This window comes from Rhamphochromis sp. 'chilingali', assembly GCF_963969265.1.
Source record: "Rhamphochromis sp. 'chilingali' genome assembly, chromosome: 7".
NCBI classification, from domain to species: Eukaryota; Metazoa; Chordata; class Actinopteri; order Cichliformes; family Cichlidae; genus Rhamphochromis; species Rhamphochromis sp. 'chilingali'.
In genome coordinates, this window is record NC_137934.1 from 38,301,554 (window position 1) to 38,319,991 (window position 18,438).

The window sequence follows — 18,438 nt, forward strand, 5'->3', positions numbered from 1 at the left end:
TCCCTTGTGTATCTGCGATAATGTCTATATGTACTCTAGCAGGATAATCTTTGTGGTTGTTATGCTACAATCACAGTAGGAAAAACAGTGGTTGGAGAATGCAACACAACCAAAATTACTGTGTATGGTGCGCAATGAACTTGGTTGTTTCGAGTGATTGTTTCGACGACGGGGCCAGCATGACGCACAGGGTGACGGCTGAGGGAGTTGCATGCTTAATCTCTGGGTGACCTTGGTTAGAGCAACTACTTCCAACTGGTTTTTGACAGCAAAGAAATTGCAATTGTTTCTAGGGAGGTTGCAATCTACTCTGGTGTGACTGAGCCATTAAATACAAAAAAGCTAGACTGTGGTGAGTAGAGCAGACAATAATAGCAATTAAGTATGTTATTGTGTGTACCCAATAGGGTAAGCATGAACATGCATGAAGATTGTCACACATACAGCGATTATCAACAGCTATACATATAATTCTTTTGATTTTCATATTTATCATCCCCCTGTGAATCCAATGTTATTTGTTTCCACAATGGAATTTCACCACTAAATAGGGAATGAAGAAATTGAAAAATTTGATGTAATTTGGTGTAACTTGGTGTACCTATTTCTACTGGTCATGTCATCGAGTCAAGTGCTGACTTGGAGTCAAAATTGGGACCAGTCATTGGTTGGGAGCAATGGGACATCTGCAAAAGGGATGTTTAGTGCAGCTATCAAGTTGAAAGCTAGCAGTTACAGTATTAACATTTTATAACCTGTTACCTTGGTCTTGAATATTATTAATGGAATGAACATGGTTTCTGCCATTTTTATGGTCATTTTTTTTTTACCTCTTCTTTTGTGGCAAACTAGTAATGGAGTGGGCTCATTGGAGGGTGAAAGAAGGTATCTTTTGTAATTAACTGATTTAAGCCTTGTGTAACAGAGATGACTGTTAAGCTGTGAATGCTAAGTTATGAAATTTGGGCATGTGCTATGGTACTAAGGTTTATCCAATTTATTGTAAATCTATTGTGTGATATGTGTAGTGTGGTGTATTTTCCAGTTGTTTAATGATTCAAAAGCTGTATATTTTAATTATATAAAACTCTAAGTAGCCAATTATGACCAACTGTCACCAACATGATTATCACTATTGTTTTCATCAGCAGTGATTTTTGAATTATTTGCCACAATTATTCATCGGTTTTAGTGACAAAAATATTTTTAATGCACTGCCATCTACACCAAACACTGCTTTCGCATTTTCTCACCTGTACAAATCTTTACATCCAAGTAAAACTGGTCTTCCGCCTTCCTCCTGCTTTAATTCAGTGCATCTCTTATCAGAAAAATAAAAAATTGACACCAAAACTTAAAGAAATTACATCAACAGGGCATTGCCTTCACTTTTACATTGTCCTACATTCCTGCTAATTAAAATTTCTTTGCAGGAAATGTGTTTAGTATAAGTCCTTCACTACATGCATTGTAGGGGGGGCGTGGTATGAAAAGGGGAAAAAAACCCAAAGAAAATGCTTAGACACTGCTAGCATGGGCGCCCACACAAAGGCAAAGCAGGAGATGAAGCATCGCTGAATATGTTTCCAAAACAACTTCATTCTAAGCAAAGACTAGAAAATATGGTGAAGCATATCTTCCCTTTGGCTTCACCTGCACAAGTGCCAAGATAGGTCTCCCTTGCATAATTGGTTTTCCCTTTGTTGGAAGCACGCGTTGGGCTCTTCAAATCACGGACAAACAGTATCCCACATTCTTAATTTTTAGTTCACAAACACTTCTTTAATGACTAACTACTGACATTTTGGGGATGTTAGCTCTTTATACAGTAAGGTTACAGTGGGATACAAATAATATCAGGCTGATCCTGCCACGATTTGTTCCCTCAGTTCAAATCACGGACTAACAGTATCCTACAGTTGTTTATGTTTTTAAACCCATTTTGCACAGAGAGGCATTTTTTGACAAATGTATTGATAGCAATGTTGAATATTATTATCCATCCATCCATCCATCCATCCATCTTCATCCGCTTTATCCGAGGCCGGGTCGTGGGGGCAGCAGCCTAAGCAGAGAGGCCCAGACCTCCCTCTCCCCAGCCACCTCCTCCAGCTTATCCGGGAGAACACCAAGGCGTTCCCAGGCCAGCCGAGAGATATAATCTGTCCAGCGTGTCCTGGGTCTGCATGCCCGGAACACCTCACCCAGGAGGCGCCCAGGAGGCATCCTTGTCAGATGCCCGAACCACCTCAGGCTGGCTCCTTTCGATGTGGAGCAGCAGCAGCTCTACTCTGAGCCCCTCCCAGATGGCCGAACTTCTCACCCTATCTCTAAGGGAGAAGCCAGCCACCCTTCGGAGGAAGCTCATTTCTGCCGCTTGTATCCGCGATCTCGTTCTTTCGGTCACTACCCACAGCTCGTGGCCATAGGTGAGGGTAGGGACGTAGATCGACCGGTAAATTGAGAGCTTCGCTTTTACACTCAGCTCCCTCTTCACCACGACGGACCGGTGCAGCGTCCGCATTGCTGAGGCTGCAGCCCCAATCCGTCTGTCGATCTCCGGCTCCCTTCTCCCATCACTCGCGAACAAGACCCCGAGATACTTGAACTCCTCCACTTGGGGCAGGAACTCATCCCAGACCCGGAGTGGGCACTCCACCCATTTCCGGCTGAGAACCATGGCCTCAGATTTGGCGGTGCTGATCCTCATTCCCGCTGCTTGACACTCGGCTGCGAACCGTTCCAGTGCGAGCTGGAGGCCCCCATCCGATGAAGCCAACAGAACCACATCATCCGCAAAAAGCAGATTCTGAGGCCACCAAAGTGAAAGCCCTCCGCCACTTGGCTGCGCCTAGAAATCCTGTCCATAAAAATCATGAACAGAACCGGAGACAAAGGGCAGCCCTGGCGGAGCCCATCACCCACCGGAAACAAGTCCGACTTATTGCCGGCAATGCGAACCAAGCTCTTGCAACGGTTGTATAGGGATCAAATGGCCCATAGCAATGGGCCAGACACCCCATACTCCCGCAACACCTCCCACAGGACAGCCCGAAGGACACGGTCGAATGCCTTCTCCAAGTCCACAAAACACATGTAGACTGGTTGGGCAAACTCCCATGCACCCTCAGGTATCCTTGAGAGGATAAAGAGCTGGTCCAGTGTTCCGCGACCAGGACGAAAACCGCATTGTTCCTCCTGTATCCGAAGTTCGACGAGTGGACGAACTCTCCTTTCCAGCACCCTGGCATAGACTTTCCCAGGGAGGTTGAGGAGTGTGATCCCCCTGTAGTTGGAACACACCCTCCGGTCTCCCTTCTTAAAGATGGGGACCACCACCCCGGTCTGCCAGTCCAGGGGTACTGCCCCTGATATCCACGCAACATTGCAGAGGCGTCCACAACGTCCTACAACGCCCAGAGCCTTCAGGAACTCGGGGCGGACCTCATCAACACCAGGGGCTCTGCCACCAAGGAGTTGTTTAACTGCCTCAGTGACCTCGCCCCCGGAAATTGGCGGGTCATTCCCCTCATCCCCAGACTCTGCTTCCTCCCCGGAAGACGTGTCAGTAGGTGCACCGGGTCTGTCCAGCGTCCTCCCCCGCCACCTGATCCAACTCATCACCAGGTGGTGATCAGTTGACAGCTCAGCCCCTCTCTTTACCCGAGTGTCCAGAACATATGGTCGCAGGTCTGGTGATACGATTACAAAATCGATCATCGACCTGCAGCCTAGAGCGTCCTGGTGCCACGTGCACTTATGGACACTCTTATGTTCGAACAAGGTGTTCGTTATGGCCAAACTGTGATTTGCACAGAAGTCCATTAACAAAACACTGCTCGGGTTCAGCACGGTGGCACGGTGGTTAGCACTGTTGCCGCACAGCAAGAAGGTCCTGAGTTCAGTTCCAACATCAGGCCGGGGTCTTTCTGTGTGGAGTTTGCATGTTCTCCCCGTGTCTGCGTGGGTTCCCTCCGGGTACTCCGGCTTCCTCCCACCGTCCAAAGACATGCAGCTTGTGGGGATAGGTTAATTGGATAACCCAAATTGTCACTAGGTGTGAATGTGCAAATGAATGTGAGTGCGAATGGTTGTTTGTCCCTGTGTGTTAGCCTTGCGACAGACTGGCGACCTGTCCAGGGTGTACCCCGCCTCTCGCCCTATGACAGCTGGGATAGGCTCCAGCGCCCCCTGCGACCCTGAAAAGGATAAGCGGAAGTGAATGGATGGATGGATGGATGGATGCTCGGGTTCAGACCAGGGAGGCCATTCCTCCCAATCACGCTGTCGTTACCCACGTGAGCATTGAAGTCTCCCAGGAGGACAACAGAGTCTCCAGGTGGAGCACCTTCCAGCAATTGATTAAAGCAAAAATGAAAGCTTTCACGTAATGTCAAAATTGAAAAGCTTCGATTTTTGAGTTCATATATTTGTTTATCTGACTCAGAGGAGTCAGTGCCTTACCAATCATGAACCTCACTGCACGTCACTGATGTGAGTTATGAAACACTGCTTAATCACTTATCTGGATTATGTGTTAATATTTTTGACTTTGTTTTGTAAAGAGGTTGAAAGGAACCAAAATAGGAAACTTCCCTCATATTGAGTTCTTATCTCCACCAGAATCCCAGCGTTGATGTTTGACGGGAATGCATTCTGAAAGCTGTCTGTGTCTACTTAAATGAAAAGCCAGATAATCTGTTCAAGGAATTCTTGGTAAGTTAAAAACGGAACGATCAGTTATTTTCCTTTTTTTTAATTTGGGATTGGAAATGGAAGGTGGACTTACTTGTCCATATGTATATGTAATTAACTTATCTTTTTCTTTTATTTTTATTTATGTGGATCTTGGAGCAAGCAGAGAAACAGAGAAGCTGACTTTGGGAGTCTATGTTGTCAGACATGAAGGAGCAAGCTCTGCAGATACACCTTAGGACATTGGTGTCATCGTAGAAGGATGCACTGTGCAGCAAGCTCTTAGTGATGTGGCAAAGGGTTGTGCCCTCCTGCTTGGACTAATCTACACTCTAAATCTGAGCATTTGAATTTCTTCAGAAGGTACTGATGGAGTTAGATGGGAACAACCTATCCATGAAGGTGCAGGTTCTGAAAAACAAACTGCTTGAGTTTGAGCAGCCTGCACTCTATAGTTCTATAGAGGACACTGAACTTCTGCAAGGCCTTTCACTTTTCTGCGTTCTTTGTTCTTGGACCTTTACCAACATCCAACTACACTGAAAAAGACTGCTCCTAACTTTGGACTTCAGTTTAAGTTTTGAAGCAAAGGTTATTTTTCTAAATATGGACAAAAATGACACTAAAGTAATTTCTCCCTGCTGTTTGCAGGGCTGTATTGTGGGCTTTTCATTGTAGCCCAATCAAGTTTACATTAAGTCATGTTAATGTTAAAAGGGCGATTGTGGCTCAAGAGTTGGGAGTTCGCCTTGTAATCGGAAGGTTGCCGGTTCGAGCCCCGGCTTGGACAGTCTCGGTCGTTGTGTCTTTGGGCAAGACACTTCACCCGTAGCCTACTGGTGGTGGTCAGAGGGCCCGGTGGCGCCAGTGTCCGGCAGCCTCGCCTCTGTCAGTGCGCCCCAGGGTGGCTGTGGCTACAATGTAGCTGCCATCACCTGTGTGTGAATGGGTGGATGACTGGATATGTAAAGCGCTTTGGGGTCCTTAGGGACTAGTAAAGCGCTATACAAATACAGGCCATTTACCATTTAAAAATGTTGGAATCACAACACTTTCCAGTTTTAATCATTTCAGTTTAACATGACATTCTTTATCTTGTCTTCCTGCGCTTAAAATGCACTTGAATACATGTAAAGATTGTTTAGGAAAAAAGATCTAGAAGCATTTGAATTGCTCAAAGTGTGCTTCAACAAGTTTTACACAAAGTGTTATTAAAGTTAGGTTAACTGAATAAACTTGTGTTCGATTTTTTAAATTTACAAACTTAAATAGAGTAAGTTGCAATTCTGTTAAAGTGATTTAATCCTATAGTTTCAGTAGAGCGTGTTTTGGGTGAGTAGATTTATCAGATTTACTTAAAATTTGTTGTTCAAATTAAATATATCATACATTTTATATTTCACTAACCCAGTTGTGTGGAACCGGTTGACATAACTGGGTGGAGTAAATACAACATTTTATTTCTTAGAGTGTATAGAAAAACATATTATAGCTCCCATATCAACAGCCATAAAAGAGGGGTGGCCATTCTTATGGCGAACAATATGTCATTCGAACTCTTTAAAGAAATAAAAGATAAAGAAGGACGGTACATTGTTGTAAAGGGCAAAACCTTAAATAGTGTCTTGACTTTTGTCTGTATATATGCACCACCAAATAGTCCCAAATCATTCTTTAAAGATCTTTTTGACCTAATCTCAGTGGAGGCAGAGGGAATTTGTATTTGTGCAGGGGACTTCAACGTAATATTGAATTATAATTTGGACACGACTAGGCAAACTAGATGCAAAACACATATAAGCAGACACTTAAACTTGACACTTGAGGAAACGGGACTGGTGGATGTCTGGAGATTACTGCACCCTTCACAAAGGGACTACACACATTACTCAATTCCACACTCAGTGCACACCCAGACTGATTATTTTCAAATGCAAAAGGAAGAATGCCACAGAGTGTTAGACTGTAGAATCGGGGTAGCGGATGTCTCAGGGCATAATGCGATTTTTTAAACAATTCAGTTGGACTCACTTCCAAAGAACACGGTTTGGCACCTTAATGTTGGGCTTCTGAATAATTTTAAAAGAAATTTTTTTTTTTTTAAAAGAGCTGGAACAAATCTTCAGGACTAAAAAGGACACCATAACACAGAAACAAATTTTAGAGGTTAAAATACAAATAGAAAATTTATTGAATCAGGAAGCAGAAAGAAAGGCAAGATATTTGAAACTAAATTATTATGAGATAGGCCCTAAATCTGCCAAATTATTAGCTCGCAAACTGCGAAAACAACAGATAGATACAGCAATACACAAAATTAGAAACCCTATAACTCAAAAGTTGGAAACTAAACCGGAAGAAATAGAAAACATTTTCAACAATTACTACCAAAATCTCTATCTGCAAGAAGGAAATGTAGATGTACAATCAATGAAAAACATTTTGTACTCCCTAGATCTACCTACCATCGGGAAAAACCAAAACGAAGTACTTACTAAGGAAATCACAGTAGAAGAACTGAATAAGGCAATCAGTAGACTGAAAGCCAACAAAACCCCAGGCAGTGACGGGTTCCCCGCAGAATGGTAAAGGTATTTCGGGAGAAGCTTAACCCTATATCCTGCTAAGAACTCTGAATTGGACATTAAAGAATGGCCAGATACCCCCGTTGTGGAATGATGCTATCGTATCTTTGATCCCCAAGGAAGGAAAGGAAGGATGTAATATTGTATCTGAGGGACTTGAACACCTCCCTTCCTAAGCTTCTGGAAGTAATAGCAGAATTTCATGAATGCTCGGGATATAAACTAAACATCGCAAAAACACAAATGATTCACTTCAATTATGTACCGAGCAAAGAAATTAAAGAAGGCTTTAATATCAATTGGAAAACTAAAAAAATCAAATATTTGGGTGTCTTCATAACAAGAAGCCCAGCTTCATTGTACATCCATCCATCCATCCATCCATCCATCCATCCATCTTCATCCGCTTTATCCGAGGCCGGGTCGTGGGGGCAGCAGCCTAAGCAAAGAGGCCCAGACCTCCCTCTCCCTCCAGCTTGGAGGAGGTGTACAGTTCATTGTACAGTTCAAATTATTTTCCAATCACGGATGATATTAGAAAAGACTTGGAGAGGTGGTCAACATACCCATTGGACTTTAGCAGCAGAATAAATGTGATAAAAATGAATATAATGCCAAGGCTGCTGTACATTTTCCAGGCACTGCCGGTTGAAATCCCATCTCAACAGTTCGAGGCCTGGGATAAAATGTTGTCAATATTCGTATGGGGAGGCAAAAAAGGCAAGAATACACTTCTCCACCCTGCAGTTGCCAAAGGACAAAGGGGGTGCCCAACCTTAAATTATATTTCCAGGCAGCACAATTACCCTTTATGCCTATGGTGTGATAATTCATACACTGCAAAGTGGAAACAGATTGAGACACAAGATAGCACGGACTATAATGTCCAGACACTGTTAGGAGAAAATACCTTAACTGACATTATTAAGTCAAAACTCGATCCCATATCCCAGTTTTCATTACAAATGTGGTACTCTACTGTCAAACATTTAAAACTGCAAAATGGCCGGAGGAAGTTGAGATGGATAGCCTTGGACAAGAGTTTTAAACCAGGACAATATGACTGCTCTCTGTTTAATTACCAAAAAGGACAAAGTTAGGAGCTTTCAAGAGCTTAAGGACATGTTTGAATTGGAAAACCAGGATTTTTTTCGATATCTACAACTTCAAGATTATTACAATAAAGAGATAGCTGAAGCTGAGATGATTAACCCTCTAATTGAAACATTGTGCGACGCCTACCAGCAGAAAACTACTAAACTAGCATCCAAATTATGCTCTAATTTGATGAAGAATCAAAGATTTACCTCTTTATATGTAAAGACAAAATGGGAACAGGAACTAAAACTATCAATTACAGATGAAACATGGTACCAGTTATGGGGTTCACTTCAAACGTCTACAAATCCCCTACAGTGACGGGAATTTAATTGGAAATGTCTTATTAGGTTTTTTATCACTCCTCACATTAGGAGTAAGCAGTTGGGCATACAGCAGCCTTGTTGGCGAAACTGTGGTGAAATGGCAGCTAACCACTCCCATATCTTTTGGTCTTGTTCTAAAATTAACCCATTCTGGAAAACAGTGAATGATACCTTACAAAAAGTCTTTGGTTACAAGGTCCCTGAGGATTGTACTGCTTTATTTTTAGGAAATATTGATGATAGAGTTAAAAGAGAGGACTTATATTTAACTAAGATTCTTCTTACTGCAGCAAGAAAAGCCATTACCAGGCTGTGGCTTAAGCCTGAGGCCCCAACTTTCCTTCACTGGACAAACATAATTCAAAAAGTATACATAATGGAAAAATTAACTTTCGCATTGCGACTGAAACTACAGCTCTTTACTCAGAACTGGAAGAAGTGGTCAATGTTTATCATTTCTGATGCAAGAATTGACTTTACTCTCTGAGAACTGTCTCTTATCTGGAAACCATAACAACAACGACATGTAGTCCTGTAGATTTTTATGGATGTAACTTTTAATGTTATTATTAATATTATTATTATATGTGTGCTTTATCTTTATCTACCTGCATATAATCTGTACGAGGGGTTCAGTGGAAAACCAAATTACTGTCCTTTATGTGTACAAACGTTCTAATCTCTACAAATTTTCAACATGAAGGTTTTGGTTTCACATAGGAATCTTAAATTTTATTTTAGTTTATGATCAAATTCTAACTAAGAAACAAAATGCTAATAAAAAGAGATTTGCAAAAAAAACAAAAACAAAAAAAACATTACCTTGTATGTATGTGTGTGACTGTCCTTTATATTCTTACTTTTGTCCACATGATTGCTGGGAACTGATAAGGAAGCAAAGAAAAGAAAGAGCTGTTATGTAACCAAGCTCTTTTGCCTTTCAAACTTTAAACACTAAAGTTTGTACCTGTAAAAAATGTTTAACCTTTACTATAATCCTCCTTTAGAGTATCAGCCCACAGTTTGAGTTTCATTCTCATCAGTATATCCTCAGTAATAGCAACAGCACCATCGTAGCCAAATGTTTGCACCAACAGATCCACAGTGCCTGTTCTGTCCATCCCATCAACCCGAGACTTTGGAATGTGTGTGAATCCTTTCAAGTAATGTGCTCAAGCACATTACTTGAAAGGTACCAGTGGAAAGTCCTGAGTTGCTCATCGACCATTTCTTCCAAAATCCCAAGAAGCAGCTCTGGAACACGGGCCATAGTTACATGTCGTGTAATTAGTTGCACTGCTTGTGTCCATCCTCTGCTTGAGTTCAAATGCAGAAGCACTTTCAGTTTTGAGTTCATCTAGTCTGCTGTTGTTGTTGTCGTCTCACCCACTTCCTGCTGACCTCACAGTCATGTAATCAGATAGAAACTGCTCTCACTGCACACAGTTAAGAGCCGGGTGTTTACTGTAAGTGCTTTACCCCTGCCCTTTCTGCCTATTTTTCATATTAGTCAGTACAGTATATGGAAGAACAGGTTCAGCTAGTCCACTGAAGGTGGTTGTATGTGGATTTGGGGGTTTCTTACAGTAATAAAGTAATAATAATGTAAAGTAAAAGACAAGATGCCTTTTTATAAAGTGCTTTGTACAAATAAATGTGACTCACATTATAAATTTATGAAAGACATCAGGTAAGATTTCACTTTATTGTTGTCAGAAAAGTTGAATCTGACCTGATTGTTATAAGCCTTACCTTATATACCTTATAATATAAAGTGCCTTGGGGCGACTGTTTTTGTAATTTGGTGGCATATAAATAAAATTCAATTCAATTCAATTGAGAAGTGTGTTTGTGTGTGTGTGATTAGTCCCAGCTGTGTTTCCCTCCTGGTCCTCATTCCTATGCTTGTGATTATTTTTACATTTGTCTTATATAAATATGATTAAATAAATCCTACTTTATTGAAAAACTGGCTATACCATGATTTGATGACTGGAACAGGAACTCCCTTTATCTACTTGTTGTGCTCCATTATCCCTAGAATCTAGGGATCTCAAAGTCCTCGAGGGCTGGTGTCCTGCAACTTCTCCATGTGTCCCTGTTGCAGCACTTCTGAATATAATTGGTAGGGTCATTAGCAAGACTCAATAGAACTTGACTGCATGCTGAGGTGGCAATTTAGTCATTTGATTCATGTTACAGCAGCGCATAAGTGAATGAACATGCTGCAATAAAAGTACTTTTAGAAGTACATTTTTCCAAACACTTACATTTACTTCAATTTACTTGAGTAGGGTTAGGGGTTGCCACTTCAAAACATGCAGTCAGGTTCTATACTCTTGCTAATGACCTACTAATTTTATTCAGAAGTTTTGCAACATGAAAACACATGAAAAAGTTGCAGGACACCAGCCCTCAAGGATTGGACTTTGAGACCCCTGCCCTAGATGGTATGTAACTAAATCACACTGGCTTTCTTACTAACGGTCATCTATCTGTATTGCTATTACTATTTCTGAGTAAATGTAAGACATGTACATGATTATAGTGAACAAATGATAAAAAATAAACACATTTGAGAAATTACAAAATAATTAGGAATGAAATGCTGTAAAGTATACAGGCTATTATTTGCAAATGATTTATTGGGACTTTAATTAACAGGTCTAAAATCATGTTATTTAACAAACAATATATTGTTATTAACTAATACCCACAAATTCTCACATGCTTATGCCACTAATCATATCATGTTCAGCAATTTAAACTTCTTCATTTTGTTACTATTAAGCTATATCCTGATGTTCATTTGTGTTTCAAGCCCAGGCAGATCATTGTGTGACTGGTAGCCTGAGCCATCATACTTCATCAGCAGTGACGTTTCTGTTTGTCTATTTTTTAGTCTTTTCATCAGACACATTTGCACACTGAAATAAAAGTGTGTGATCACACAAATACCAAACTAATTGCACAACAATGAACACCAGAACACAGAGGACTGCATCACATCCTCCTAACAGGAAGCAGGAAATACAGTCTGAGAAGAAAATGGAAAATAAGTGAGTTGTTGATAACAAAATGGCAACAACAGATATCATTTGCTTGTAAAATTGCTGTCCTACAGACCTTCCTCCACCTGCCTCGGAGGCTTTACGAGGATCATGTGACACAAACTGTTTGTGCCCAGGCTGGAGGCTTCCCGTCATATGCGACATCAAGCTCCGCCCCACTGTGCTCCATCTCACCACATCCATCAGGTCCAAACAAAGTTTCAGGATCAGAATATGGTTTCTTGAGAACTTTGAGAACCCTAACAATCTGCAGGACACATTGATAATAACCTTTAAATGACCTGTAACTGGAGGTACAATAAGTTCACTCAAAGAAATGAAACAGCTGCTAGACATGCAACAAGGCAGGTGATGACTGAAACATGTTTTTCTCCACCTAGTGACGGACTCAATTTAACTGACTTGTACTCACTTCAATTAATTCCAACAATAATGCTGAGGTAAACAAGCACTTCAATGAGAAATTCACTACTTAAGGACTACATTAAAGTTTCATGAAAAAAAAAAAAGTTGCCTAACCTCAGAGAAGTCTCCTTTTTCTGCAGCTTGAATTGCATTCTGAGCAATGTAATTGCGTAAGACCACACGGGGGTTGATGCCGTTCATCACTTTGAGTCGCTCCTTTATGATAACAGGTAAGTCACTTGTGCTATCACACTCCCGTCCTAAACGCATCCTGAGATTTAAACACATAAAAAAGCAAGATGGTAGAAAAATGATGGGGGTAAAACAGATATTCCTGCTGATTCATACAATCTGAAACATTGTGTAAATAAGCATGAACAGATATTTAGCTAGGCAGCACTGTGGTGCGGTGTTTGCATGTACTATTTATATGTGGCTTCTTTCCAGTACTTTAGCTTCCTTTCATGGTCCCAAGACATACATGTTTGGTTAAACTGGCAATTCTAAATTTCCCTTAGGTGTGAATGTGAGCCCAGGTGGTTGCCAGTCTCTCTGTGTGAGCTCTGCAAGAGACTGGAAACCTGTTCAGGATGTACTCAGCCTTTCACAGCTCCAGCCACCTTACAGCCCTGAACTGGATAAGCAGAAAAAGCTTTTTGTTTCATATTGGATGGATGGATAGATAGATAAATCACGGCCTTGCTGTATTGGTCCATTTGATCGACCTTTGTTGTTACTATTTATTTTATTTTCAGTTGTTACAAACGGGACAGACATGTCTGGGGGATAGGAAAGGGAGAAAGAAAGAAAGATGAAGGAAAAGGAAAAACAGAGGGGAAGAGGGACAGTGAGAAAGGACACTTAAAAAGAAAGAAAATCTCCCGGATCACCTGTTGAGAGAAAAAAAAGACAGAAAACATGCAAAAAAAAAAAAAAAAAAAAAAAAAAAAAGCGCAACATAATAAACACAACACCATCCATCCATCTCCATCTTCATCCGCTTTATCCGGGGCCGGGTCGCGGGGGCAGCAGCCTAAGTAAAGAGGCCCAGACCTCCCTCTCCCCAGCCACCTCCTCCAGCTTATCCGGGGGAATACCAAGGCGTTCCCAGGCCAGCCGAGAGATATAATCTCTCCAGCGTGTCCTGGGTCTGCCCCGGGGCCTCCTCCTGGTGGGACATGCCTGGAACACCTCACCCAGGAGGCGCCCAGGGGGCATCCTTGTCAGATTCCCGAACCACCTCAGCTGGCTCCTTTCGATGTGGAGCAGAAGCTGCTCTACTCTGAGCCCCTCCCGGATGGCCGAACTTCTCACCCTATCTCTAAGGGAGAGGCCACACAACACCATCGCATTAATCTAGCTAAGTGTAAATAACAGTAAATACTAAATATTGAATGTTGTTTTGCAGCACGCAGGACCAACAGCACAATGTGCTTTGAGGTAGCAGCCAAGAAAGGTGTAGTTTGTGTCTATGAACAGTGCACACCTGTGTGCACACCTGTGTGGATGACCGCGCTTGTATTCAAAAGGTTTCTCCATGTAATGATCTACTAGATGGTGTAGGGAGACATAGCCCCGTCCCCCAGGGCATCAAGCAGGCATGGAGGAGATCCAGCCAGTACATACCTGAGCAGCCAGACCCAGACACCAAGAACCACCAACATTTTAATAAATAAATAATAAATTAAAATAAAATAAATAATGCTGTTCCATCCCAGCGGTGCTGAAGGTAGTCAGGCCATTAATGGCAAAGGAATGGGCTATCTGAGTCCGGCTCTGGAGGTCATCCATTCAAGGCCTTGACATAACCCCTCTCCCATAAGTGCACAGCAGGACTGTATGTGCCACGCCTGAGGGCATCAGCAACCAGCAGGGAGTGTGGTGAGGGGAGATAGGCCTCCATACTTTGGAGGGCCTGAGATGTTCCCAGAGAGGTGGAGTCTGAGACCCGACCTGACATATAGACACAGACAAACAGGCACACACAGACACAAATGTGCATTCCCACCCTCATGCACACATATACAAACACTTGGCACTCACCCAACGTAAAAACAGACACAAATACATATTGCACACACAATCACACTCCCCAAACATACTCTATACCCCAGGTCCAGGTACCCTCGCCCCCAGAGGGGGAAACCACACCCAGGAGACCCAGGAGGTGTTACCCTTTCCCCTGGGGTGGAGGCAAGCAGACTGCCCCCAGCTCCGCAGCAGTAGGGAGGCCTCACATCCCAGACCCCAATTGGACAGCTAACACCTTCTCCCAGCCCATCCGCCCCAATGGATAATAGAGAACGGGGGTGTGTGAAGATGTGTGCTGCCCACAATATAAAATGAGTTGGATGTGGAGCAGCAGTCCCCAACCCCCAGGCTATGGACCGGTACTGGTCCGTGAGTCGTTTGGTACCGGGCCACGAAAGTTGAGGCTCAGGTGTAAAATTCATGGTTTTTATCGTTTTTATTGTTAACTGTGTTTCCCTGGGTCTTTTCCTGTGTGTTATGAAAAAAAAAAATTTTTTTTGGTTTTATACTGGTTTTATTTTGCTGTATTTATCCGCTACACCTTAAAGGCCGGTCCGTGAAAATATTGCTGAACATAAACCGGTCCATGGTGCAAAAAAGGTTAGAGACCGCTGATGTAGAGTACAACAATTATTCTTTTGTTTTGCATCTTCTTTTCAGTTTTTCTGGTAAACATTCATCAGCGATGCTATTCCAACAAATCAGAGTGCAACACAATCAATCACAAGTACCCTCAGTGCTCTTGCAGATTGGGGGATCTAGGGACCAAATCAGTTTTTCAATTAATGTGCTGCACCAGCCGCTTTTGTAGAAGCCATAAAAAAAATTCTGGCTTTCTTTTCATACCTGTATCGACCAATCCAGTGGATCCAGTCATCACGTTGCTTCCTTTTAAGGTCATCTTGGTTGGTCTCGACGAGCTCCTTGAGTCGGCCCAATAATTCAAGCTGTTCGGTCATACCTGGGCTGTCTGCCACCATGCCATACATGAGTGGATTGGTTTGTGCCAGAGACAGGATCATTGCCAGTTCACTAAAAAGAGACATGGTTATGTTTAAAGTTCATTTTAACCCTGGGGTCAAATTTGACCCCATGGTTTCCCTAGAAAACCAATGGGGTCGGCTCTGACCCCATGGGTTCTCCAGGGTTAAGTCCACCTCTAGTGCTTCTTGATTTTTCCATATATACATATTAGAGTCTTCCACAATATACCCATTTAAAATACCAGAAAACTTAGCTTTAACTTACAGATTATCCTGGTAAGATTGGCTCCCGAATTGCTAGCATATAAAAAGAAGAACAGATGTAACGATTTGAAACTACAGTGGTAAGCAAGGATTCGAGTAACATTGGGAGTATATGGTGGGCAATTGGCAGATCTTATATACATGTTCTGGTTGTTCTATGAAAAGAACATCAGCCACCATACACCCCCTCACCGATCTTCCATTGTTGGCTTATTAGCCACCTTTAGCTCCTCAATAGAGGCACACTGCTCTAGGATGAGGTCCACCACTGAGCCCACAGTGGCTCTCTCACTATCGCCCTCTTCAGGCCAGGGGACACGACTCAGCAAGCGGAAGGTGTTTGTGAAATCGGCACCTGGAAGGCATAATACCAAGGCACAATGGTGACAGAGTGAGAGGGAGAGGACATATAGGTAGCTTAATGATTAGGCTTCCAAGAATCCTTTTTTTTTTTTACCTGTGTTGTGCATGACACGCAACAGATCTGATACAAGCTCTCGGTCCTCTACCTCTTCTATTCTTACAAGGCCCAGCTTTTTCCTCATGATAGATAGGTAGAACGCCTTATACGTGGGCATGAATTCATCCAGGACGGCTCCTGCCTCTGCTGGATCAAGCTCAGAGCCCAACGCCTCAGCTAGGCGAGCCAGGTTCCAGCGACACACAGATGGCTGTGCTTGGTACGAGTAGCGCCTCTTTTTGTCTGAGGCATTGCTGACAAAGTCTGGATCAAATCTGACACACAGAAAGACGGTCATCATGTATCATATAATACAAGCACAGAATGTAATTTTCAGTTACTATGTCTCCAAACACTGCAGAGTTAGACTGTAAGGCTTCTACTCTCCGCTGCATACCTCTCCATGAAGCCAAAGGGGCCATAGTCCAGGGTAAGACCCAGGATGCTCATGTTGTCTGTGTTAAGGACACCATGGCAAAAGCCAACACACTGCCACTGGGCCACTAGCCTAGCAGTTTGCGTCATCACCTGAAAATAAACAGAAACTGAAAACTGACACACCAGCATGGAATGAACCAACCTAAACGGAGAGTAAAACACGTGAAATTTTTGTTAGTTCTCACCGCTCTGAAAAAAGCCAAATTCCTGTCTTTCCGGATGCTGTGAGCCTGCTGAATTTGAGGATAAAAAGTGCCACCAATATAATCCAGCAGCTGAGCACGGATATCATCCCGCCCGGCACTGGGACCCTGCAGACCTGAGAATTCATCTCGGCCCAGAAAGATTTCAAAAGAGCCAAACCTTCAAAAATGAAAAAAAAAAGAGAGAAAGAGCCATGATAGCATCTGTTTTTTAAAAACACCATTATTACTTATATTTTTCTCTCTATACTGCTTCCTGTGTGGCAACCTGATGAATGTAGGAGCGACACGAAGGACAACTGAGCAGCGCTCAAGAATGCGTTGGCCATTGTTGAGTGGATCTCTGCTGACATAAAGGTCAGAGGTAACAAGGGATGCTGCTCGAGTGCTGGGTATCCCTAAGGCAGCCATGGCCTCGCTGCAAAGGAACTCTCTGATGCTGGAGCGCAGCACCTTCCTGCCATCGCCGTCTCTGAGAAAATCCAAAAATATGTCAGATTATTCAGCTCTCAGTAACCATCAAGTGGCCAAGCTATTTTAGCAACTCAAACAAAGGCTGAGATAATTTATGATCAATTCCAATCAAGTCATAATACTAGCACAATTCTTAAAATCTGAGAGGGGCTTTCCCCCTTAACTTCAGCTGCATCCAATAGTCCTTAAAGGTGATTTTTTTTAAGCTAACTTCATCCACTGGGAAGCCATGGGAAAAAAGTTTTTCTTCGAGTGCTAGAAATGTGGTTAGGAAAGATTGAAAAACTACATCCTTTTGTTATTTATTTACTGATTTATTTTTAATTTGAAGAAAACCTTTTCAAAAGCTCTTTACCCCCAGGTCAGTGTGAAAATAATAATAAATAATGGATTAAGACTGCTGAATTATAGCTACTTTCTTTCTTTTAGTTGACAGTCAGATGTTTGCTGTGCATATAACACTTTTGGAATAGTATGATTATTTCGACCTCTGTTAGAGGGAACTTTCTCTGTTTAACCTCCTTAACATTTAATTGAACACCCCTACACTAATCAAATAAGATGGAAAGGCTGGGTGCGCTTATTTGTAACAGCCACACAGCTATTGAGCAGCATTTAATGTGTGCCAGGCAGTTAATCTCTTAAGCAGCTCTGCCCGGGTGAACGCTTTCACGTGAGCTATACTAATGTTTGCTATGTCACTTACTGAAGTGACCTTATTTATCATTTAGCAAGAAAAAAAACGGTCCCGGATGTATAAATATCAACTTTGTCCATGAGATGAGTCTGTATAATGTTTGAAAACTGAGATTAGTATTTTGGTCTAGACAACCCAAAACGTGGTGTCCACATATGTGGGAAGCAAACAATACCTGGAGTAAGGTGTGACTCCTGCGCCTTTCACCTGAACCTCCCATCTCCCGTGTGCACAAGACTCCACTTCACCGAGATACATCACAGCCCCATCTCCGAGCTGACCCGCAAACAGCCCGAACTGGTGCCCGCTGTAGCAGTGCGCCGCTGGCTCGGAGCCTGGCAACAGCCTGGAGCCACTCATATACTCCGGACCCAGAGGATCGCTGAGCACCTCCTGCGCACTCAGGCCCAGTAGCGAGAGCGCTGACTGTGATAGTGCCACAAAAACAGGTCGGACCAGCGGTTGGAGAGCCCGAATTCGGGAGAAACAAGCCTCTGGCACCACCCGAGACCCGGGTTGGTCCGAGTCATCTATTGGTAGTTTTTTCAATACGGTGTTATTGAAAGGTAAGCGCCCCAGAGCCGACGGAACACACTCAGCAGACTCCATGAAGACGTCGTGCGGCTTAATATGAGCCAGTCATTCATAATCACAGCTGTGTGGTGGTGTCTGGGACTTTGTAATGTCAACGAGTGTGAAATAGCCCCA

General features: G+C 42.8%; 1 protein-coding gene across 1 annotated transcript; it reads right to left on the reverse strand.

Moving 5' to 3' along the window:
- Positions 1 to 11,386: 11,386 nt before the first annotated feature.
- selenoo2 (selenoprotein O2) lies at positions 11,387 to 18,339 on the reverse strand (the record flags this gene model as incomplete). The annotated part of the gene is made up of 11 exons (XM_080887023.1): positions 11,387 to 11,741; positions 11,831 to 12,022; positions 12,295 to 12,451; positions 15,058 to 15,243; positions 15,460 to 15,491; positions 15,680 to 15,813; positions 15,916 to 16,193; positions 16,316 to 16,446; positions 16,542 to 16,719; positions 16,828 to 17,031; positions 17,906 to 18,339. The coding sequence occupies 10 exons, from the start codon at positions 18,337 to 18,339 to the stop codon at positions 11,864 to 11,866; spliced, it is 1,893 nt and encodes a 630-aa protein (XP_080743149.1). The 3' UTR covers positions 11,387 to 11,741; positions 11,831 to 11,863.
- Positions 18,340 to 18,438: the final 99 nt, after the last annotated feature.